Source organism: Carlito syrichta, unplaced genomic scaffold (genome assembly GCF_000164805.1).
Source record: "Carlito syrichta isolate Samal-C Ts95f unplaced genomic scaffold, Tarsius_syrichta-2.0.1 Scaffold316442, whole genome shotgun sequence".
NCBI lineage: Eukaryota > Metazoa > Chordata > Mammalia > Primates > Tarsiidae > Carlito > Carlito syrichta.
In genome coordinates, this window is record NW_007260538.1 from 207,558 (window position 1) to 233,432 (window position 25,875).

General features: G+C 50.0%; 1 protein-coding gene across 1 annotated transcript in view; it reads left to right on the forward strand.

Annotated features, from left to right (window-relative positions):
* Positions 1–25,430, forward strand: part of TMEM132C (transmembrane protein 132C) — a 90,328-nt gene extending 64,898 nt beyond the window's left edge. Inside the window, exons 3-6 of the mRNA XM_008074440.2 lie at positions 11,947–12,152; positions 14,502–14,775; positions 16,404–16,595; positions 24,228–25,430. Coding sequence (XP_008072631.1) covers positions 11,947–12,152; positions 14,502–14,775; positions 16,404–16,595; positions 24,228–25,430 — 1,875 coding nt within the window. The remainder of the gene's footprint in view (positions 1–11,946; positions 12,153–14,501; positions 14,776–16,403; positions 16,596–24,227) is intronic.
* Positions 25,431–25,875: the final 445 nt, after the last annotated feature.

The following is a 25,875-nucleotide window of genomic DNA, read 5'->3' on the forward strand; positions in this document are numbered from 1 at the left end:
GATCACGCGTGATGGATCACAGGATACATTTCTGCCCGGCTGTTTGAGGTCTGTGTGACCGTCCCTGCAGGGGCCAAGGCATGAAGGGAGGGGAGTGTGAAGACAGCATCTCAGAAATACTGCTGAGCTCTGACTTTCCTCAGCCTCTTCCTTTTCCTTCTCTTCCAGCGATGTCAGAGACGCGACTCTTGGGCACTTTAGTCATGAGAGTGCTGTGATATCGCATCCCTTCTTAAAGGCGAAACTTCAGCTCTGGCAGCTGCAGGGGACTGGGGCATGTAGCACAGGAGACACCAGAGGAGGCAGAAGGTCCCTGGGACAGGCACTGGTCAGGGACTGGCGGGGGCGGGTTCCAAACTAATGTCCCAAAAGCAGGCCAGGCCCCACCCTGATGAGAAGCTCTGATGGGGGCTTCCCGCACCCTGGAGGCAGCTGCCTAAATCTAGGATCAGGCTCTGCCACTCCTGGTTTTACTCTCTACCCTACCAGTGACCTCTTCCTGAGGAGGACAGAAAGCAGAAGATTTTCAAAAGGAGAATGGGCCAGGTGCCGTGGCTCACATTTATAATCCCAGTGCTTTGGGAGGCCAAAGTGAGAGGATCCCTTAAGGTCAGAAGTTCGAGAACAACCCGGGCAACATAGCGAGGCCTCGTCTCCACAAAAAATGAAAACATTAGCCGAGTGTGCTGGCACATGTCTGTAGCCCCAGCTACTTGGGAGGCCAAGGTGGGAGGATCGCTTGAGCCCAAGAGTTTGAGGCAGGAGTGAGCTATGATCGCTCCACCACAGTCCAGTCTAGGAGACAGAGGGAGACCCTGTCTCTAAAACAACTTAAGAAAAAAAAGGGGGGAAGACTGGGAGGAGAGGAAGAAAGAGGAAGAAAGAGGAAGGAACACAAAAGCCCTTAAGAATCACCATCAGAGCAGTGCTCACTGTCTCTCAGCAGGTGACTCGGTCGCTGTGCTGCCTAACAGGTGACTCCAATGTTCAGTTCAGACAATCACTAGGACCTGTGTGTGCATTTGCAGGTCAGTGTGCCCAGCTGGGCAGACCAGCCTAAGGCCATGGGCTAAACTGCCCCTCACTGCCACTGGGCTCCAGGCAGCTCTTGTGTCTCGCTCTAGGGCCTGCATTGAGAGGTCGTGACTGCTTTATCTGTTGATGTTTTATTTTATTTTATTTTTTGAGTTGGTATCTCACTCTGTCGCCCAGGCTGGAGTGCAGTGGCATGATCATGGCCACCGCCACCTCGACCTGCTGGGCTCAGTCTATCCTTCCACCTCAGTCTCCCAAGTAACTGGAACAACAAGCGTGCACCTCCATGTCAGGCTAATTTTTTGATTTATGGTAGAGATGCGGTCTCATCAAATTGCCCAGGCTGGTCTCAAACCCCTGGGCTCAGGTAGTCCTCTCACCTCCGCCTCCCAAGATACTGGGATTGCAGGTGTGAGTCACCGCACCTGGCCCATTCTCCTTTTTAAAATTGTCTATTTTCTGTCCTACTTTAAGTAGGAAGTTCTTCCCACAGCAAAGTCCCGAGGACTGGCAGAAACAGCTGCATCTTGAGTCCAGGCTTGGATGGGTAGGCTGTCACTGTTGTCCACATCCTACTGGACAAAGCCAAGTCCAACATTAGTGAGGAAAAGACCTCGCCCATGAGGGAAGAGAGAGAAGCGTCAGAAGCCACAACTCCTTGAACCTACTTCCTCAACACGACTAAGAGCTGAGCTCTGGGATGGACTGTCTGAGTTTAAACCCTGCCTTGCTGACTACAGCTGTGTGATCTTGGGCAAGCTACATGTCCTCTCTGTGCCTCCATTTTCTCATTTTCAATACGAGTATGATTTTTAAACAGACAGTGGTTGCTCGTGTGTTTATGGTGAGGATTTGGTGAGATAAGCCTCATGACCCTCTTAGAATAAGGTCCAACAACTGGACACACAAGGAGTGTTTGCTGTTGGCATAAAGCAAGCAGTCGCCAATGCAAGCCTTCCTCCTCGTGTGTGTGTGTGTGTGTGTGTGTGTGTGTGCGTGTGCGTGTGTGTGTGTGTGTGTGTGCGCGCGCGCATGTGTATGCAGGCAGCCCTGAGTGTCCCCTCAGGGTAGGGCATGCTCGGTGACCCCAACACCAGAGCATCTTTTCTGGCCTAGGCCAGGCGTGGGGGTTACCTTGGCAACACTCTGCCCATCCATGCTGAGACTCGTTCTGGCCATTCATGGAGGGAGCCCGCGCATTGCATGTCAGTTCAGCATGAAGGAAAAGCCCTTGTAAAGCTGCCCCCACCTGTGCAAGCTCAGGCTGGCTCCTGGCAACACCGAGTATATTCACTGGATGCTGCTGGGTGGGAACAGGGTGCAAACATGACACCTAACAAAATGATAATAAGATAAGTCGATACATTCTGGCATACCACTATGATGGGATGTGGAAGGCGGAAGAAAAAGGTGAGCACGGAGGGGATGGTGTCTTGCTGATGGCCCTGGTACCTTTGGAAGCAGGTTTTGATGGCCTCGAAGGCCAGCTGGGGGTGACTGGCCCTCCCAGCAGCCCCACCCCATTTCCACCCCTCCTTCCCAGCCTATACCCACATCCCCAGGATAGAGGACTCGAATGCTTCCAGTGGTCAGTCTCCCAAGGTACTGGGATCACCGTCTCTCAGCAGATGACTCGGTCGCTGTGCTGCCTAACAGGTGACTCCACTGTTCAGTTCAGACTAGGATTCCTGTGTGTGCATTTGCAGGTCAGTGCACCCAGCTGGGCAGACCAGCCTAAGGCCATGGGCTAAACTGCTCCTCACTGCCACTGGGCTCCAGGCAGCTCTTGTGTCTCGCTCTAGGGCCTGAATTGAGAAGTCGTGGCTGCTTTATCTGTTGATGTTTTATTTTATTTTATTTTTTGAGTTGGTGTCTCACTCTGTCGCCCAGGCTGGAGTGCAGTGGCATGATCATGGCCACCGCCACCTCGACCTGCTGGACTCAACCTATCCTTCCATCTCAGTCTCCCAAGTAGCTGGAACAACAAGCGTGCACCTCCATGCCAGGCTAATTTTTTGATTTATGATAGAGATGAGGTCTTGCCAGATTGCCTAGGCTGGTCTCAAACCCCTGGGCTCAGGTAACAAAATGGAATGCAGTGGTTTTTCATGCTGGCAACTAATCTGGTATTTTTAAAACACCATGCAGGCTAGATATGATGGCTCACACCTGCAATCCCATACTTTTTTTGTTTTGTTTTGTTTTGTTTTGAGTTGGAGTCTCACTCTGTCACCCAGGCTGGAGTGCAGTGGCACACTCACAGCCACCTCAGCGTTGACCAGCTGGGTTCTGGTAATCCTTCCACCTCAGCCTTCCAAATAGCCGGAACTACAGGCGCGCACTACCATGCCCAGCTAATTTTTTATTTTATTTTATTGTAGAGATGAGGTCTCACCAAATTGCCCGGGCCAGTCTCGAACCAACAGGCTCAGGCAATCCACTCGCCTGGGCCTCCCAAAGTGCTGGGATTACAGACTGAGCCACCGAGCCTGGCCATAATCCCACACTTTGAGAGGCCGAGGTGAGAGGATCACTTGAGACCAGGAGTTCAAGACCAGCCTGGGCAACATAGTGAGACCTCGTCTCTACAAAAACAAAATTTAAAAAGTAACCCAGCATGGTGACCTGTGCCTGCAGTCCCAGCTACTCAGGAGGCTGAGGTAGAAGGGTCACTTGAGCCCAGGAGTTGGAGCCTGCAGTGAGCTATGATCACACCACTACTACACTGAGCAAGAGAGCAAGACCCCGTCTCTTAAACACACACACACACACACACACACACTGTGCAGGTAATGTGACCCGAGTCAGAAGTTTTCAAGCTCCGATTCACTAATTCGTTCTCCAAAGGGTATTCATTGTGCATTCACTGAGAGCCAGGTTTTAGGCTCTGAGGATACAACACTGAACAAAACAGACAGAACCCCTGCCACCCTCGGGCTTATGATCCCCCAAGGAAGCACATGGAAGAACCCAGTAAGGAGGTAAAATGCGTGGTTCATCCTATGGCAGTAAGTGATGGAGAGAGAGAGAAAGCAGAGAAGGGGAGGGGCGGGGCGAGGAGGCCAAGTGAGCTGCAAGTTGAACAACAGGGTTGGAGAAATCTCCATCTGACTGAGGCAGGGCTTCTCAGCCTGGCACCACTGACACTTGGGGGTGGCTACATCTCCATTGTGGGATGTCCTGTGCTCTGAGGGGTGTGCAGCGGCATCCCTGGCCTCAACTCACTAAATACCAGTTCCAATTTCCTCCCCGTCCCCAAAGCATGCAGATGAGTAGGGGAGGGGCCCTGGACAGCCAGAGAAGCATGTGTCAAGGCCCTGTGGCAGACGCATGCCTGGCGTGTCCAGGACCAGCCAGGAGGCCAGCAGCTGGGGCAGGGCGAATGTGGTGAAGCCTCATAGAGGGTTCACGGGAAGATACCAGAGCAGCTGGTTCATCACTGAAGTGTTTTCCCATGGTTGCTCAGGAGGTGACTTGGAAGGCTAGAGATAACTATGGGGTGCAAAGTTACTATGCATCAAAAAAAAAAAAAAGATTTTTACAGACTTAAAAAGGAGATATAGCTTTAAGCAGTTTTTAAGTAGTAACCCTAGGTTGGGAGGAGACAAATTTTGAGTGCAGGCCCTTGTGCTGGATGCACATGTTTGTCCTCCAGACCCCTCTGCCCTTCCCCCACCCCGTCCTCAGCCCTGTATGGATGGCTTTAAAACTCAGTTGCCCACCTGTTCCTCCCTAGAAAGGACAGAAAAGCAGAGGGAGGCTCTTGCTTTCCCAAGGGGAAGGACATGAGTGAGTGGAGAACCTAGTTCCCCAGTCTCTGCCAGGTCACGTGTGTACCGGCCACGGCTGCATCCTCAAGCAAGCTCCTGACTCCATGGGCCAGCCTCTCCTACTGTGATGGCCCATGTGGCGTCCATGGGAATGCTCTCACCTTGCCTCTTGGCTCTGTGGACCGTCCTCTTCTACAGTGATGGCCCACCAGGGTTCGTGGGTATACGCTCACCTTACCCAATAAGAGGTAGCAACTGCTTAGAGCCCTTTGTGGGAATGCCTTGGGCTGTGGCCACAAATGATTATAAACTGGTGCCTTAAAACCACAGAGTTCTCCCCAGAGTTCTGGAGACCAGAGTGTGGAGTCAAGGTGTAGACAGGGCCACACTGCTTCTGAAGGCCCCAGGGAGGCTCCTTCTTCCCTCTCCCAGCTCCCAGTGGTTGCCAGGATCCTTGGCATTCCCAGGTTTGAAGATACATCACTCCAGTCTCGGTCTCCGTCTTCCTGTCACCTCCTCTGTGTGTGTCTCTGTACCTCTCCTCTTCTTACCTGGACACTAGTTTTGGATTTAGGGCACATCCTGAACCAGTATGATCTCATTTTGATCCTCTACTAATGACATCTACAAAGATCCTGTCTCCAGAGAATGTTGCAGTCAGAGGTTCGGGCAGACGTGAATTTCGGAGGCTCTGCTACACAAACCCCTTCCTCTCTGGGTCTGGCAGGCTTGGCTGTCCCATGCTGGTCTTCCTCACCCTGCCCCACCCATTTGGGAAGAGTCTCTCCGTTCAGCTCCTCTCGGGTTCCTGGTTTTCAGGCACCCTCTGCTCCCTGTCTAGACTCGGGAAGAGAGAGACTGTCCAAGTGGACCCCCCATGGGAGGGGCCAAGTGAGCACAGCCAATGCAGCTTGAGGAGAGGATCCACAGCTGGGGCCCTGGTCGTGTGCATGTCACACTGCTGGCCAGTGGCCTCGGGCCTTCCTTTCCTGGCCTACCTGCCCACAGGAATGCAAATGACCTGGCAGAAAGGACAATTCTAGACAAGGCCGTCATCCCGGGATAAATAACGGAGCCTTCACAGGCTGGTCAGACCCTGAGCTGGCCATCACAGACCCTCCTCCCTCTGCCTCTCTACCTTGGACAAGCAGCAACCACCATGAGCCTCAGTTATCTCATTCACAAAGTAGGATCATAATGTCTGTCCATTGCTCCAGGAAGAACTGAGTGTGAGAATGACAGACAAGATGGAGAAGGCAAAAACTGAGAGAAAACAAACAACCAAAAGCAAGCAGGCTGGACAAATAAATAGAAGGTACAAACAATATGGTAGGAATAAATCCAAATAAGCATCAATCGTGCTTCACATGAATGTGCTAAGCATTTCTAGCCAAGGGACAATGAATTTTAGGGGAAAAAGTACTAAAATAAGATGATTATAAGTTTTTAATTTTTTATGAAGTATCGAAAACATACAGAATACAGAAGAAAGCAAAAAGATAGAGACAAATTATGCAAGTACTAACCAGAAGAAATCCGGTGGCCTATTAATAGTGAGCAAATAGATTTTATGGTTTAAAAAAACCTAAAAATGGTTTTTAAAATGGGGCTTCTTTTTGGTTTTCTTTTTATTTTATTTCATTGTAAATAGATCATAATTGTATATACTGTATTGACAGAGTACAAAGTGATGTTATGATTTATAAATACAAGGTATTCATAACACAATGATTAAATCAAGCTAATTAGCCCATCTTATTTTTTGTGGTGAGAACATCCAAAATGCACTCTCTTAGCAACTTGGACATGTACAATACATTATTATTAGCTATCATCACTGTGCTGTGCAGTAGGACACCTAAGCTCAAAAAAAGAAAAGAATGGGAAATCACACTGCAAATTAAAACAAGGAATCGTTTCTGTATAAGAGCATTTTAATGTGTATAACAGAGCAGATACATGAACTCAAGTGCACAAGAAAAACTTGATTTTTCCATATCTGAACTTAATTCAGAGACGGCCTCCGTCCCCTAAGTGCCCAGAAGCTATCCTAGGTGTTTGATTTTTGGACATGTTAAGTTTGAGATGACCAAGTAGAGCTGTGGAAGAAGCAGTTGGATATCCAAAGACAAGAGTTTGAGAGTTGTCGGGATGGAAACATCTGCACTAAGTGATTACCGTAATGAGTGGGGCACAAGGGTAATCTCCAAGTGGCCCCAGGTCAGTGGCATCAGCACCCGCAGGAACTGGTTACAGATGCCGATGTGGTCCCCATGCAGACCTGCCACCTGTGAACATGACACCCAGCAGAGTGTGCCCACAAGCCTTCCGAGAGGCTCAGTCAAATCTGAGAATTCGCTGAGCGGGAAGAGGGCTCTGGCAAAAATCCCAGCGGACACCCACAGTCCACTGCAGATGCCACTGCCTTCCCTGGGAAAGTGACCCCAAATTCTCCCCTAGGAGGCCGGTCATGTCCTCATGAAGGTGCCAAAGCCCAAATGATAGAAGAATATGACCACTGACTCGATGTAGCTTCCCCAGGACCCACGTGACCACCCCACCTGACTCCTCCCACTGAGTCATGACCACCCTGCACCAGCCTACGTGGGTTAAGTGTCAGAATGTATAGAGGCCAGGGGGCAATTCTCTCAATAGATGGCCCACCCCCTATGGAAGACTAAAAAGATTCTGAGAAACGAAGCCAAGGGACTCAAAGACTCTTGTGGGTTTCGGTATCTCTGTGCAGACGAACCAGCTCATTTTGTGCTGCTGTGGTTCTCACTGCAGGCCACTTAGGAGATGATGAATGCCTCCCGAGACGTCCCCAGACGTTTATGACACCTTCAGAAACAGCCGCGAAGATGGCTCTATCATGCGCGGCAACCTCACACCCTTGGCGTTGCTCTTAATTATGTATATATTCTGGAGCTGCCAGGTTTCCTCCCACCAGAGCTCGGCAAGGTAATAAATGAGGAAAGTCAATGGTCTGTAAATTACAACATTGATTAAAGAAGTGATTACTGATAGAACTCTTGCTCGGCTATTATGCTAATGCCTGCCCAGCTCCAGGACAGTGTTTACATGTTAATGACAAGTCTGGGACACCAACTCAGATCGACTTCCATCCGTAATCAGCATGTAAACATTTTTAAAGCACTCTTGACCGTGAACGAGAAGATCCGTCCGTGTGTGCTTCTCCCAGCAACTCCCTGCCACTGTCCCTGGCAGACGGAGGAAGCTCTCCCAGCCCTGCCCTCGCCAGCTGCCTCTCCGAGCAGAAGTGCAAGTTGAAGATGAAAATTGGACCCCGAGTAGCCATCCACGGTTCCCGAAAGCTGGAGGGAGCCAGAGGGGGCCCTGATCACAAGAGTTCCTTGCTCAGCACTGGATGTCATTTGGCCAAGTCCACAGACCCCCAGGAGGGGACTCTGCTTCTTCCAAAGTCCCCAGTCCAGACAGGAGACAGATAAGCAAATCAGTAATTACCAGGGGGGACCCAAAGAAATGGAATGTATGTATTTTTAAAATGTGTATTCATTCTTACATGTCTAAACTTCAGTCCCCTTCAAAGTACTCTCCAATGGATGCAATACACCGATCAAGACGTTTTATCCACTGCTCAAAACAGTGTTTGAACTCATCCATTTTGCTGCCTTTCAGTGCTTCTGCTGTTTTGGGGTTTTTTTGGTTTTTTTTTTTGTTTTTTCTTTGCTTCTTCCACATCAGCAAAACCTTTCCCTAGGAGGACTTTTATCATCCAGAGGAAAAAAAAAAAGTCTCTCGGCACGAGATCAGGTGAAAGAGAAGGTGAGGCACAGGGGTCATGCAGTTTTGGGTCAAAAACTGCTGATCAGTGCAATGTGGGCAGGTGCACTCATAAATCACCCATCATGAAATGGGCAAATACACTGAAAGAATCTCAAAAAAACAAAAAAATTCACTGAAACTGAAAAAAGCAGCCTCTCACAGCAACACTAGCCAGAGCACTGATGCCGATGGGCTCCTAGAACACTTATCTAGTGGAGGAAGCCTGTGCTACAAGGGACCCGCCCCCCAAAAGATAGTTCTGAGGTTTTTTGGGTCCCCCCTTGCATACCTTATTATGCTGAGTGCTGTGTGAGGGTCCCTGAATGACTTCATTACCTCCAAAGCGTTCCACTAAACTGCACGTGTGTGCATTTCTCTAGCAAGAATTAGCTTTACAGTATTCCCCAAAAAGTCAATGATCCCCAAAAGTCAGGAAACACTGCTTGTGAGCTTTTTAGAAACTTTAGAATTAATGTCCTATGTTTCTGCTGATCTTTGGTACCATCTCATCTCAGTCTCTCACTACATCTCCCACCAACCCCAGAATCCTATGACCGTCCTGAATCAGGTGTCCCCATGAAAGGAGAGCCCTGTTCATCCATCCATCTGTCCATCCACATGTTTGTCTGTCCATCCACCCATCTATCCAACTATTTATCCATCATCCATTTAGTCGTCTACCCACCCACCCATTTATCCACCATCCCTCCATCAATATATGTATCCACTTTTCTGTTAGTCCATTTATTCATCTGTCTGTCTGCTCATCAATTTGTCCCCCTATCCCTCTGCTCCTCTGTCCATCATCCATTAATCTGCCCACCCATGTATTCACCATCCATCCATCCATCCATTTAACTGTCCATCAATCCATCCATCCATCCATTTGTTTATCTATTATGTATCCACCTGTCCCACCCATCCAACTGTCCATCAATCCATCCATCCATCCATTTGTTTATCTATTATGTATCCACCTGTCCACCCATTTATCCACCATTTATCTGTCCATCCATCCATCAAGCCACCCATCCATTCATTCATCCATGGATGGGCTGGCTGTCCATCAATCTGTTCATCCATCCATATGTCTGTCTGTCAATTCATCCGTCTGTTCATCTGTTCATCACTCATTCACCTGTCCATCATCCATTCATCTTTACATATATATATCTATCCATCCATCCATCTGTCCATTCATTCATCCATCTGTTCACCTGTCCATCCACCCATCCATCAATTCATCCATCCATCCCTCCATCCATCCATCCCCCATTCATCCATCCTTCCTTCTGTCCATCCACCAATCCATCCATCCATCCATCCATTCATACTTCCATCAGTTCATCCATTCATCTATTAACCTCTCCATCCCTCTATCCCTTCATTCATCTATCTGTCCATCCATCGTTCCTTCCTTCCACCCATCCATCCATCCATCCATCCATCCATCTCTCTAGCCATTCATTCAGTATCCACTTTGCTGAACTCCTGCTTCATAAGCTGCTAGTATAAAGAATCAAGTGTTCAAAGACAAGTAAGATGCTCCTTTTTCCTCCAAGGATTTCATGTCTATGAGGTTCTATGAACACATATGGCCAGTTTAAATTGCATCCCATACACTTGGCTATGTAGGATGGGTCATATTGTTTTTCTGCAACCCAACTTGGTTTCTATTTTCGGTTTTCAGTTTATCAGAGTGGCAGAAACAGAATCCCAGTCTAATTTCCAGAGAACCTCGCTATTGTCGAGGCACTGGAGGAGGGAACTTCTCATCTTCGAGTCTTCTGTTCACAGTGCCTAGGGGACATCCTTGATGGGTCACAGTCAGCATGGGTTACCTCCTTGATGGCCCTCACAGTTGTCCATGGGGTCCCTTCCTGCATACCTGAGAACATGAAATCTGAGTGGACTGTGGGAATGTGACATGAGCACCAGACGGGTCTGTGCCCATGTCCCATCCTATCAGGCTCCCAGGATACTAAGGCCTGCAGTACCTCCCTCTCCAGCAGGACACTCACCTTTTTGCTATTTTCTTGCCACTCTGGGAATATCCACAAGGCTGTAGATAGAGCATCTTTTTTGTTTTCTTTTGTTTTGTTTTTATAAACGGTATTATTCTGTGGACCAGGCTGGAGTGCAGTAGTACTATCATAACTCACTGCAGCTTTGAACTCCTAGGCGCAAGCAATCCTCCCACCTCAGCTTCCCTAGTAGCTGAGACTACAAGCACATGCCACCACACTTGGCTAAATTTTTTTTTATTTTTAGGTTTGGAGATCTTGCTATGTTATCAAGGCTGTTCTCGGACTCCTGATCTCAAGCGATCCTCTTGTCTCAGTCTCCCAAAACACTAGGATTACAGGTGTGAGCCACCTTGCCCAGTTCTTAGCTTCATATTTGAATGAATGGCTTTGGAACACAAAAGCCAAACGCTTGCTGACTCATTTTTATTTTCTTTGTGTGTTTGTTTTTCTTTCTGCTCTGACTCATTCCTTTCCTGAGATAAGAATTTGCTAGAAAGAGGGAAAGGAAAGGGAGGAGGAACACTAGGGGGAGAAACACAAGTTGGTAGACCCTGATGTGAATCACCATTCGCCTATTGAACAACCTCAATACAAAGCCATAAACATCCCAGGGCGTCATGCAAGCTGGTCCAGGCCCCACAAATGGGGGGAGGTGACCCCAGGAGAAGAAGGTTGCATTGCTGAGACCTGGGCATCATGGAAAAGCATCAGGAAAGCATGAGTGGAGGGAGAGACCATGGTAATGAGCATCCTGCTGGAGAGGGAGGCACTGCAGGCCTTCGTATCCTGGGAGCCTGATAGGGTGGGATATGGGCACAGACCCATCTGGTGCTCATGTCACATTCCCCCAGCCCACCCAGATTTCACCCACAGCTGCATTTCTGCACAAGTTCAAGTTCACTTTTGACTGCAGTCTCACCTCAAGCTGCTTTCTGCTTTCTGTCCCAAGCAGGAGCAGCCCTCGACCAGGAGGCCTCGACCAGGAGCTGGTAGACGGTAATATTCCTGCCTCTTATCCCTTAGGTAGACAATTCTGGATACTTTTCATGAGGCCTCATAGAAACAGAGCCTGATGCATCTTCCCCTTGACTTTTCCTCTTTCTCTGTCTCCCTCTCCTCCTCCTTCACCCTTGCCTTCTGGGATCACCTCCCAATTAAACTGACTGCGTCAGATCCTCGTTTCAGGCTCTGCATTGGGAGGAGCCTGAATTAAGCACCCGTGCTTTGCAAGAGAACAGGACAAACTGAAGAAGGGCGGCCTCTAGGGCCCCTCGGCATCTCCATCCTGTCTCACTCTGTCTCTGCAGGTGTCTGACCGCTGCGACTACGTCTTTGTCAATGGCAAAGAGATAAAAGGCAAGATGGATGCGGTGGTGAATTTCACATACCAGTACCTGAGTGCCCCTCTGCACATCACCGTGTGGGTGCCCCGGCTACCCCTGCAGATTGAGGTCTCTGACACGGAGCTCAGCCAGATTAAGGGCTGGAGGGTCCCCATCGTGGCCAGTAAGAGGTGAGCCTGAGATGGGGAGTTGCCCCGGACATGACAACAGCTCTACTCACTAACCTAATGTCAAAGGATCTGGTAAGGTGCACAGGTGTTAGTTGTACCACGACTGTTTCATCTCCCTAGATCCTAACAACAACTTCTGAGGAGGCCAGGCCTCCAAGGGAAACCCAGCCAGGCCCCAAAGCTGCTAAGCAGCAGTCCTGGCAGACCCAGGTTGCTTGTGCTCTGCACTTGGGCTTCTCCGAGGCTGTCTCTTGAAAGTGGCTCTCCCAAAATGCTGCAATGCCAGTAATAGATTGTCTTAGCATCTCAGTCCCCAGGAAATTTGACAATGCGTTTATTTTCTCTGAGTAAATATCAAAGTCCTTTTCTGGGCTTGGTGAATATTATAAACTTGCAGTGTTCTCTGCGGAGCAAACCCTTGGATCAAGTTTGATTGCATGTACACTGGACCATGGAGTTAGTTTGCAAAAAGCCTCTGGTTTATCCTTGTGACCCTGGACTGTCCATCCTGCATGGGAGCCTGGGAGCTTGTCCTCTCAGCTCTGAGCATCTGCCTGGAACCTTCTCTCCCAACCATCAGGGCTGTTTTCCTGAAAGTCCCCTGAGCACAAGGGCCTTTCTCTTAAGGGACAGACCAGAATGTATCTCAGTGAGATGCCGAATCCATATCCACAAGGAGAACATGAAGGCCTGTGGTCTGATTGGGAGAGGACGGCCAGATGTCTAGCCTGTCTTTCAGTCAGTGCCATGAGTGACCAAGACAATGGGTTTGTTCCCCGTCCCTGAGGTGGGCAGAATTGAGACTCACTGTGCTCCTATCCAAGCTCGGCCACTTGCTAGCTCTGTGAGTGTTGGCAAGCTACCTAATGTCTCTGTGCCTCTGTTTCCTCATCTGGACGTGAGACTAATTAAGGGTTCGCCTCATAGTGTTATAAGATTAAGAGAGCTCATGCATAGGGAAGCTTTGAATGGGGGCCAGCACATCTCAAATATGTGACACAGCTCTGTCCAGTAGAACTTTCTACAGTGGTGGAATGTTCTGGGACTACACTGTCCAGTGTGGTAGTCACTAGCTCCTGTAGCTACAGAGCACTCAGATTGTAACCAGCATGACAGAGAAGTTGGATTTTTTTTTAATTTATTTAGTTTTTGTTTATTCAAATTAAAAGTTTGAGCCAGGCCTGGTGACTCATGCCTGTAATTTCAGTGCTCTGGGAGGCCACAGTGGGAGGATCACCTGGGCAACATAGCAAGATCCCAATTCTACAAAGATTTAAGATTTAAAAAATTAGCTGGGCGTGGCAGCACATGTCTATAGTCCCAGCTACTTGGGTGGTTGAGATGGAAGAATCACTGTAGCCCAGGAGTTCGAGGCTGCAGTGAACTATGATGGCACCACTGCACTCTAGCCTGGGTGACAGAGTGAGACCCTGTATTTAAAAATAATAATAATAATAATAATAATAATTAATTAATTAATTAAAACTTAGCCGGGCTCGGTGGCTCAGCCTATAATCCCGCACCTTTGGGAGGCTGAGGTGAGTGGATTGCCTGGGCCCGCAGGTTCGAGACCCGCCTGGGCAGCAAGACCTCATCTCTACAATAAATCAAAAAATCAGCCGGGCATGGTAGCGCTGCCTGTAATTCCGGCTACTTGGAAGGCTGAGGCGGAAGGATCGCTGGAGCCCAGCAAGTCGAGGCTGTGGTGGCCGGGAGCGGCCTCTGCACTCCAGTCTGGGCGACCGAGTGAGACTCCAACTAAAAAAAAAAAAAAAAAAATTTAAATAACCACATGTGGCTAATGGCTACTTATAGGACAGTGCAGGATTAGTAAATATTCGCTGTTGGTTGGGCACAGTGTCTCACGCCTGCAATCCCAGCACTTTAGGAGGCCGAGGCAGAAGGATTGCTTGAGCCCAGGAGTTCAAGAGCAGCCTGGGCAACACCGTGAGACCTCCTCTGTACAAAAAAGTAAAAAAATTACCTGGGTGTGGTGGCACATGCCTGTAGTCTCAGATACTCGAGAGGTTAAGGCAAGAGGATTGCCAAAGCCCAGGAGGTCTAGACTGCAGCAAGCTGTGATCATGCCTCTGCACTCCAGCCTGGGTGACAGAGTGAGATCCCAACTAAAAAAAAAAATAGCTGTTTAGCCTTTTATTTGTCAGTCAACGTGTTCAAGAAAGGGAGGCCTGCACTTTGCGCAGCCCAGGAATGAGAGTGGGCACCTCATGCGGTCCCGCAGTCCTGTCTTCGATGCTGCCTTCTTGAAGTTGAGATAGGCACTGCCCGTCTCAAGAGCATCTTACACACCTCCCCTGGGATCTGAGAGCTGCTTGTTTTTTTCCACAGGCCTACCCGCGAGAGCGAGGATGAGGACGAGGAGGACCGCCGGGGTCGGGGCTGCGCCCTGCAGTACCAGCACGCCACCGTGCGTGTCCTCACCCAGTTTGTATCTGAGGGCGCCGGGCCCTGGGGCCAGCTCAGCCACCTGCTCAGCCCCGACTGGCAGCTGGACATCACCCACCTGGTCGCAGGCTTCATGAAGCTGGAAGAGCCTCACGTGGCCACCCTCCAGGACAGCAGGGTCCTGGTGGGGCGAGAGGTCGGGATGACCACCATCCAGGTAGGGAGCCCCAGCCTCTGCATCCACTGCACTGAGACCCCGAGTAGCATTGAGAAAGACCCACAAGGTGGGTGGGTCGTTGGGATCCATTCCTCGCCCCCCATGATGGCTCTGATGGCATGAGGGGGACACAGAGAGATAAGCCTGGCACAGCTCCTGAGTTCCAGTCTCCTTTCAAACAGAATGAAGTCCAGGCGGGGAGGCTCACAGCTATAATCCCTGCACTTTGGGAGGTCCAGGCAGGAGAATTGCTTGAGGTCAGGAGTTCAAGACAAACCTAGGCAACATAGCAAGACCCCATATCTTAAAAAAAAATTAGCCAAGTGTGATGGCATCTGTAATCCCAGCTACTCCGGGGCAGGGGTCGCTTGAGTCCAGGAGGTTGAGGCTGCCATGAGCTCTGATCCCGACACTGCACTGTAGCCTGGGTGACAGAGCAAGACCCTGTCAAGAGAGGAGAGAGAGAGAGAGAGAAACAATAAATAAGAATGGAGAAAGTGGTGGCCACACACCCTTAGTCTGCCACATGACCCATTCTCAGGGACTGCTCCTCCATTCTAATCTCCTCCCAGCACTCTCCGTCCTCCCTCTGATCCTCCCACTTTGTACACTTTCCAGACCTATTCCTCCTCCACCTTCTCGGACCTCCCCTTTGCCTCTTCTGTGCACTGTGTCTACCAGTGCCTGGGGACGAAGCGTGGACTGTCCCTCTCGTTCCTCCTTCAGTCACTCTCCCTGCCTTCTATTTATTCAACAAGCTCTCTTTAGAATCCTGCTCTCTCTGCTCGAGGAATGTGTTGAATGGAAGGATCTTGGGCAGACGAAGGGGTGGGGGCGATCTCCTCTTCTGCCCATCCAGGCCTACCCTGCTGACTCCCCCTCTGTGGAGACTTACGCCACATGTGGAAATGAATGGCACACTGCTGTCACCTCACCTGCATATCTCAAGTCCAGCATCTAGCTCACAGATAAGGCAGGAAGCAATGTCTCAACAGAGGATGCAAGAGCAGACTATTTAAAATCCAGGTCTCCCCAGTTAACTCCATAGTTTACCTGGAATTTGATCTGGGTTGCTCACAGTCAGTTTGTATATAACTCTTTATGAGTCTGGTCAACAGATCATCATGTACAGTTACCCAGGTCATGCATTGTACAAGAGTACTTCATCTTATGGGAGGGCTTAGGCCAAGTGCAGCAGCTCATGACTAATCTCAGCACTTTGGGAGGCTGAGGTGGGGGGTCACTTGAGGCCAAGAGTTCAAGACCAACATAGTAAGACCTTATCGCTACAAAAAAAATGATTTTATATATATATATTTACTTAGCCATATATATATATATGGCTAAGTAAATAAATGGTAAGGGGTCGTTCCTTTTTAAAGACGGAATGGATTTTTATATATATTCCAATTTTCCAACAGAGTCAAGGTGTCTTGGGGAAGGGGTGACTTTATCTAATTCCCACAGAGGCATGGCGTGGCAGGTGCATAAGGTGGCTTAGGTGTGTGGCTCCATCCCCTGTATTCTGGACCTCAAGTCTGTTTGGGGTGGAAGGAAAATTGGTGGGAAGGTTCTAGCGTCTGGAAACAGGTTTGATGGATTCTCCTTGTGTCCTGCCAATCCCACAGGTATTGTCTCCATTGTCTGACTCCATCCTGGCAGAGAAGACGGTCACTGTGTTAGATGACAAAGTGTCAGTGACAGAGTTGGCCATCCAGCTCGTGGCTGGACTGTCGGTCACCCTCCACCGCAATGCAGAGAACAGTAAGGCCATCACAGCTGTTGCCACCGCTGAGGAGCTGCTGCATACCCCCAAACAGGTAGGGGCCAGATGCCAGAGGCAGAGAGGGAGCAGGGTCAGTCGTGTTCCTCATTCAACAGAAGGGGAGGAAGGATACAGGGAGGAGGCAGGCTGTAGAACAACATTCCTGAATGGAGGCCAAGTCATTGTAGACAAAATGCTTGTCTTACCTTCACAGCTTTTGGGCAGCACAGACCCAGGGTGAGCTCATTCACCAGCCCTCTACCCAGGTCTCCTGGCTGTCATTCTTACATTCCTGCATTGTTCTCTCTTTTGAAGAGCAGAGTGAGCTTTTAAAACCATAAATCAGGGCTGGGTGCAGTGGCTTATGCCTGTAATCTCAGCACTTTAGGAGGCCAATGTTGGAGGATTTCTTGAGGCCAGGAGTTTGAGAGCAGCCTAGGCAACATAGTGAGACCTCATCTCTACAAAAAGTAAAAGTTAGCCAGGCATGATGGTGCATACCTGTAATCTCAGTTACTAGAGAGGTTGAGGTGGAAGGATTGCCTGAGCCCAGGAGGTCAAGGCTTTGTTGTGCCACTGCACTCCAGCCTGGGAGGCAGAGTGAGACTCTGACTCAGAAAAAAGACAAACAAACAACAACAACAAACATAAATCTGACTATGTCTTTCACTGACCTTAAATGTTCCAGTGACTTCCAACTGAACTTAGAAAGAGACCATATTCTTTTGACATCCCACATGATATAACCTCTGCCTAGGTCTCCGACCTAACCTTTCCCAGCTCTCAATCTCTCAATCCTTCTCAGCACACATGAGACACACACTCCTTTTGAGCTTTCTTAGAAACTTTGCAATGCTATTCCTGTGCCTGGATCACACTCTCCTCAGCTCACCACTGAGCACAGTGCTTTCTCATTTTCATACCCAGCTGTGATATCTCCTTCTCATAAATGCCTTTCCTCACAGCCCTGTGTAAATCAGTCCCACTTCCTACCACCACTGTTTTATTTCCATTGTGGTATTCATTATTATCTGAAATTATTTAGCTAAGTATTTGCTTATTTATTTTAGTTCTCCTCCATGGAATATAAGTTCCTAGAAAACAAGCACCTTTTTCATTGTCTTGCCCCCAGTGACTATCACAGGGCCAGCACACAGTAGGTGCTCCATAAACATTGAATGAGTGAGTGAGTGACTCTCAGAGCTGTGCTGGAAGACAGGAAATTGCAAAGGAGGAGGGAAAATGATCCAAGCATCCCAGCCATGATGGGGCTCATCTGACCCTGATAATCTGCACTAGTGTTTGCCTTGTCTGCAGGACTTTCTGCTTCTGATATTGTCACTAGGAAAATTCTGATGGGAAGAGTACAGACTTAAAGCCAGAATACCCATAGGTCATCACAGTCCTGTTTCTTACCACCTCTGTACCTCGGGCATGACACCTTGCCAGTGTCTCAACCCTTAAAGCGAGTAACAGCACCTAACTTGAAAAGTCCTTTTGAGAATTAAATTGGGATTAACTATGCTAATTGCTAGACACTGTGGCTGGCATGAAGTCATGCTCTGTCAAGTCAGCTCTTCTTATGAGGAGGGTTGTTATTATTTTCACCATTTTAGTAAAAGCACATAGGACCTTGCATGCTCATTGGAGCAGACAGTCTTAGTTCAGAACACTCAGCTTCAAATCTAGTTTCCTCTGGTGACTTGGAGTCAGAAAAGCCAGGCAGTCTGGAGAGGAATCTCAAATAAATCTCCACCATGGATTAAGCAGTGCAGGAGGAGTTGTCCTACTATTGCTGGGGGCATGGGGTTGGGGCCAGGAGGAGAGCAGGAGGGATTAGGGTCTCCTGACCTGCACTCATGGGATTGACAGTGCTCCAAAGGGAAGACGTGCTGCTGAGAATGGAGGCTGTGAAGGGCAAGGGCAAGGGTGTGACAGTAGAGCCTGGGGGCATATATTCTTCCATGGGAACTGGAAAGTTCCAGCCATAGTGCAGGGTTTCAGTGTGGTTCAAGGGCAGCAAACCCAAGTGCCACAGGTGCTGGGCTAGTGTTATGAATGAGGGATGCGGGGCTGTGAACATCCACATGACTTTAGTTTGCATCTCCCTGACGATGAGTGTCATTGAGCACTTTGTCATATATCTTTTGGCCATTTGTGCATAGAATGGAATAGCGGATCTCAGAGACTCAAAAAGGAGGTCAGGAGGGGGAAGGAGGAAAAGTCAGCTATGGGGTGCGATGTGCACTAGTTGGGTGATGAGTACTTCTTCAAAACCATTGTACAACTCATCCATGTAACCAAAAACCACTTGTACCTCTAAAGCTATTTTTAAAAAAATTTTTTTTTTGAGTTGGAGTCTCACTCTTTCACCCAGACTGGAGTGCAATGGCCGCTCCCGGCCACCGCAGCCTCGCCTGCTGGGCTCCAGCGATCCTTCCGCCTCAGCCTTCTGAGTAGCCGGAATTACAGGCATGTGCTACCACACCCGGCTGATTTTTTTGATTTATTGTAGAGATGAGGTCTCGCCTGCCCTGGCGGGTCTCGAACCCGCGGGCTCAGGCAATCCTCTCACCTCAGCCTCCCAAAGGCATGGGATTACAGGCTGAGTCACCGAGCCCGGCCTAAAAAAAATGTTTTAAGTACAAATGAAAAACTAAAAAAAGAATCCATATGGCTACCTTGTCCCAGTAGTAGGGTCTGTGAGGAACCGGAACAGTCATGCCCAGCACACATGGTGTATCTGTTACCTACTGCCGTGTAACAAGTGCCACAGACTTAGCAGCTTAAAACAGCACCCATTTCTCAGCTCATGGTGCTGTAGGTGGGCTCTGCTGGGTCCTACACTCATCACAAAGCTGAAATCAGAGCGTCGGCCGACTGAGTTCTTATCAGGATGCTCTGATTTTTTTATTTTATTTGTTGAGGCTGCTCCCATGATTGTTTATGTGTTAGGAGAATCCAGATATTTGTAGTTGTGTGTTAGGGTCCCCCAATTCTTTGCTACTTATTGACTGAGAGCCCCTCTTAGCTCTCAGACCACCCCCATTCCTTCTCATTGGCCCCATCCCCGTCTGCTTCAACCCCAGCAGCAGGAAATGAGTCTGTCTCACGCATCCATCTCTCTGACTTCCCCTTCTGCCACCAGTCAGAGAAATCTCTCTGCTCTCAAGGGCTCACGTGACCTCACTGGCCCCACCCCAATGATCCAGAAAGATCTTCGCATCTTAAGGCCAACTGTGCCACACAACATAATCATGAGAGATCCGTCTCATCCTATGCCCATGTGATGAGGATTTGAGTGGGACATCTTTGGTGGGTCATTCTGGAAGTTCTGCCTACCACAAGGAGACCGTATCTACCTGACTCTGCTCTGGAATGTCAAGAGGAGGGCCCTGGATGCAGACAGGTCCACGGCCAGCCCACAGTGCTGACTTCTCCAATCTTCTCTATTGGGGGCAGAAAACTAACATGGTGTTTTCTAGTTTAAAAAAAAACAAGTGTAAGAACTGCAAAGGAAAGTCTAGGAAAGAAAGCTGAAGGCATGAAGCTATTTGCTGAAAATGGGTCGTTCATTAGAGTGAGAATTGGCCTTGCAATCCCCCAGCACGGGGCACGGCCCCCACCCCCATCTGACATTGGCCATCTGTCTTCATCAGCTGACAGTAATTGGTGGAGCCCAGGACTGACCTGGGGGATTTATGGATGTGGTTCATCTGATTTGCAGACATGACTCTCAAAAGGATAGAGCTCGCAATCATCCTGGGGCATGTGTTATTTTTAAGTCATTCAGAATTTCTCATCCTTGGGGAACGATGTTGGCTTCTCCTGATAAAACAAGATGTTCCAACCTCTCTGTAATGAGCTAACGGGAGGGCTTCATCTCAACCTCGCAGCGGGGCCGATGGAAATAGATTTGGCCAAGCTGAGGCTGTTCTGGGGGCTGAATTCCAAGTGTCTGCCATTTGGGGCGCTTGTTTTATGTTAACTTCTCTCTCCATCTAAAGTTTGTGAAGAAAAATTAATTTGGAATGAAAAGCCAGCCAAGGTGAACTTGCACCGCTCAGCATGCTTTATTTCAGCCCTTGGTGTGCAGAAGTCTGGCCTCTTTTTAGTGAAAGCTTTAACTTTGAAATACAAAATCTGAGCGATGTTTATACCCACAAATACAAGGGCGGTTGCCTGTGTGTTCCCCTAGGCCTCGTTTGCGCTAAGATAGGAGAGAAACATTAAAGGGAGGACCTCTTGGCATCCCTGCAGAGGCTGAGGTGCCAGGAAGGGGCATGTCAAGTGCATGGTCCGTCTGTCAGTGTGGACTTGGGAGACAGGGTGGGAGCTGACATCACAGAGCCAGGATCATCTGTCTTAGATTTGTTCCCCAGAAGCTGAGCCTGAGACAAGGATTCAATTCCAAGTACTGTACTGGGACAGGGAAGACAGCCCCAACAGGGGAGTCGAAGAGTGATGCGAGAAAAGGAATGGCCGAGAGGGTGCGTGACCCATCCAGCCATCAGGGAGGGCAGTGGAGCGGCAGCCTGAGGGGTTGAGACACTGGTCTACAAAGGCTTGAGGAGCAATTGCCCGTGAAGGGAGCTGGATGCAGAAAACAACTCCTGTCCATCCTTCATGGAGGTGCTAATGCCTGGCATGTCTGGCTGTGGGCATGACCATGTGGGTTCCAGAAGCCAGAGAATACCCTCAGGGGAAAGCTGACCATTGCCAGTTGAGCTGGTGAGAGCCGAATAGACCACACCCATGGAGATCTCCACGTCCTCTTAAGACATTATTCTAAGCAAATTGACACAGAAACAGAAAACCAAATACCCACGTTCTCACATGTAAGTAGGAGCTCAACCCAGGGCACACACAGACATACAGATGGGGACAGTAGGCTCTGAGAGTCCTAGAAGGGGGAAGGAGGGAAAGGGGTTGGAAACCTACCTGTTGGGCACCACATTCACTGTTTGGGTGACGGGATCCACCAAAGCCCAAACCTCACCCTCACACAATAGACCCATGTAGCAAACCTGCACGTGTGTCCCCTGAAGTTAAAATTTAAAAAAAGAAAAATAAATAGATAAATAAGACAAAACCAAAGACTCTGTGTGCCATCTCACCCCTCAGAGCCTGCCAGCGTTCCTCTGGGCTTTCTGTCACAAGTGGTAGCATCCCAGCTCAAACTGGCCTAAGCAGACAGCAGGATTTATCAGGTCATGTCCAGGCATTCGCATCTTCAGGTATGGCTAGATCCAGGGGCTCGACAAAGTGTCATCAGAAATCCTCCTTTCTACGCCTGGCATTTTTCCTTGGTGCTGGGGGATGTCAACTCATGACCGCTTGGAATGCTGCTTATCCTCATACTCTGTGTTTTCCTTCTGGAATTCCTGCAGGCAACTGTGGGCACTCACTCACTCTTCTTCCTTTCCACCTATCTTTTATAGACTGTATTTCTCTGTATTCCTGTGGTCCCATGTTCAGTGAATGTGCTGGCTTTGTCTCCCATTCCACTGATTCTCTCCTCAAACATGCCCAATCTGCTACTCACACCATCCACTGAAGAACTCATTTTGGAAGCTGTCTTTCCTTTCTAAAGCCCCCTCCCTGCTCCGTCCAGCTCTGCTCTTATGGTGGGCTGTCCGTCCTTCTCATCCCCTTCAACTGTTTGACTCCCTAAACTGTTGTTTCCTAGTGGTTGGTTTTATTTCAGGTACTCACCTGCTCTCTTCCAGTACCTGTTTAGTGACTGCCTCACGATGGCAAGGTCAACCTGTGGGCTGGCCTCTTTTCTCCTTTCTGCTTGAGCCGTGATTGCTTTGCTTCATTCCTAAGAAGTTCCTGTGAAGCTGTGTGTTTGCTTTGGCCCAGGTCCAGCTTCCAGTGAGTTTCTCTTGCAATTCCTGCCCACCAAGTTGGGCCAGCACCCACTGCAGGGGTCTGATTTCTAGTGAAGACATTTCCACCCAGTGATCACAGCACAAACAAGCTGCGTCAGTTGCTATGGCTCTGGCTCTTTGGGTAGGATTTTCCCATCTCGCAGACATGGAGAGGGTCCCTGTCACCTCCTCGTGCTTTTGTGGTGAGGCCTGAGATGGACGTCCAGGAAGGCGTGCAACGTCAGGCCTGGGGTGGCATGAGAAAAGCAGGTGGGATGCAGCAGCTTGACTTTCCTTAGCAGAGGTCATTTCCTCGTGGCCCTTGTGGGGGCTAATAATTGGGCCCTGGCGTTGGCTATTCTGGAACAGGCTCTGAAGTCAGACAGCCCAGGTTCAAGCCCCCATCTTGCCTCTTGCTAACCACGTGACTGGGGACACACGTCTTAACCCCCTCTCTAGGCAGAAGGAAACTCATTATGTAAATAACTATTCACAGCGCCTGACCCATATAAGTGCCCAGAGGATATTAACTCTCCATGTTGTTACAAAGATTACACATGTCACCCTCCTCTGTTCATTCAGGAAAAACTATGTCTCAACTAGGTCCTGGCTCTGTCCCAGGTGCTAAAGATCTGGTCGCTCCTAAACACCTCTGTCCCTGACGAGTCCCCACTCTGGGGCCAACAAAGGAGTGCCCACACCAACTCAGGACCCATGCCCTCCGTAGCACCTGTTGCTGTGGGCAGACAAAATGGGGACAGGGCTGCAATCATTGACCTCGGAGGAGACGAGGACACAGGGAAGGCTTGTGCTTCTTAAAATCCGTCAGACACACAGGCATGGGTGTGTCTAGGCCAGTAGCTGTCAAATTGGGGGGATGGAATAGTATTCAGCCATAAAAAAATGAAGTTCTGTTCTTTTCAGCACCAGAGGTGAGCCCGGAAGACACTATGTTAAGTGAAACAAAAAAGGCACAGAAAATCAAAGTGTTTTGACTCTCCCCACAGTGGGAGGTGCTTTGAGTAGTTGCTTGGCCACTGACGAATGCATAATGAGTCTCTTAAATAAATCCATACCCCTACACTGGCCCTTAGTTTTCTGTTTTCCCCTGATGGCCAAGACAGCACAACTGAACCAGCACCGCCAGCCAACGCCACCGCTGGCGTGTGGCATGCTTCCACCGCGCGGGGACTCTGACAGTCAAATAAAGCATCTTCAAGGCACAACAGGGTCAGCCTTAAAGGGCAAGACGCACTTGTCTTCTTGATTCTCAGAATGAGTCAAAGGTGCTGCGTAGTTCACCAGGGAGGTTCAGGGAGAAGAGAGGCGTTTCCTTGTTAACGCCCTTGGCTCTCGCAGTGCACGCCCTCTCCCACCAGCCTCTGTCATCACAGACAACACATACATTAATTCAGCAGGCCCAGGACACTAATCGCAGAGTCCATGAAAAAAAAAGTTGTGGAAGCCAGTCGTTGACCATGAAGACAGGCCAGCTAACTGGTTAACGTGATTCTCTGTTAACAAAGCCAATGGAGCCTTGTCTCAGTTAAGGGTTTCTGTTGTTTGTCTGCGTGTTTATTCCTGGTCAGGTTCATGCAGGAGCTGTTAGTGCACATCTCGATTTGTTCTGGATTAAATTCAGGTGATTTCTCTGACCTTGATAGAAAACCTGAATGTTTCCTCCCCAGAGATCTCAGCTACCAAGCCTGGATTTGGGGGCTGGCTCCCTGTCTCTTTGGGTGTTCTCCCAGGAGGGGGTCTCTAGGAGGAAAGACATTCCCCCAGTGGTCTTCTAACTGCCTCTCTCCCCGCAGGAAGCCGTGGTCAGCACCTGGCTTCAGTTCAGCGACGGCTCGGTGACACCCCTGGACATCTACGATACCAAGGACTTCTCCCTGGCAGCCAGCTCCCAGGACGAGGCCGTCGTGTCCGTCCCCCAGGCCCGCTCTCCCCGGTGGCCCATCGTGACGGCTGAAGGGGAAGGCCAGGGGCCACTGGTCCGAGTGGACATGACGATCGCAGAGACCTGCCAGAAATCCAAGCGCAAAAGCGTCCTGGCCGTGGGCGTCGGCAGCATCAGGGTCAAGTTCGGACAGAACGATGCTGACTCCAGCCCCGGCAGGGACGATGAGGAAGATGAGAGGAAGAACCACGCCAGCGACCGCCGGCCGAAGGGGCAGGACCACGAGCGCACAGGCCAGGATGGGCACTTCTACGACGGTGCCTCCGTGGAGCGCGAGGAGGGGGCTGTCCGGAGGGCCGCCACCACGGCCAGGTCGCTGCTGGACAACAAGGTGGTTCGGAGCAGCCGGGTGGACGAGGGCCGGCTGTCGGCCGAGGAGCCACTACAGAACATCCCCATCGATTTCACCAACTTCCCGGCCCACGTGGACCTCCCCGGGGCCGGCGGTGAGCTGGCGGAGAGTGACGTGGTGCCCACACCCCGGGGTCTGAGCGACCTGGAGATCGGGATGTACGCCCTCCTGGGCGTCTTCTGCCTGGCTATCCTCGTCTTCCTGATCAACTGCGCCACCTTCGCCCTCAAGTACAGGCACAAGCAGGCGCCCCTGGAGGGCCAGGCCTCCATGACCCACTCCCACGACTGGGTGTGGCTGGGCCACGGGACGGAGCTCTTGGAGAACGCGGGGGACGCGCCGCCACCCCAGGACGAGCACACCACCATCATAGACCGCGGCCCCGGCCCCGGGAAGGAGAGCAGCCACCTCTTCAACGGTGGCACCCAGAAGCACGTGCACAGCCAGAGCCACAGGCCAGCGGATCCCGGGGGGCGGCAGGGCCGGGAACAGAGGCAGGACCCCCTGCACTCGCCCACCTCCAAGAGGAAGAAGGTGAAGTTCACCACCTTCACCACCATCCCCCCAGACGACGGCTGCCCCACGGTGAACTCCATCCTCAGCGGCCGCGACGAGGACATCAAGTGGGTGTGCCGAGACGTGGACGTGGGCGCCCCCAAGGAGCTGAGAGACTATCTGGAGAAGTTCAGAGATAAGGTGTAGGCCCCTCCAACCGGAGGGAGACCCACCGGCGTGCCTGCCTTCCGTTCCATGGAAGATTCTGGCGCCAGGGGTTGACCCGAGTGGGGCAGAAGTTCTCCGTGGCCTCGAATAGGGCAGGGCCGGGCACCATGGCAGAACAGCTGGAAGTCTGAAGGCGGGAAGGGACATTTTTATATCAAGAGTTTTTTAGCAGTTGATGATGGCAGATTCTCAAAAGTAAGAGGGATAAACTCTGGGGGGTGGGGGGGGTGGGGGCGGACCGAGATATTAAATTGCACAAGGCAAAATTAGGAAGGTTATTTTATGAGTCAAAATATCATACAGACAAGGTACCAAAAATTATTTGTTAAAAAATTCAAAAAAAAGACAAATAAAAAGAGATAGAAATGAGCATCTGTTTATATTTCTAATAAAGGAGCAAAATATAAAAATAGGGCCTGTTCAG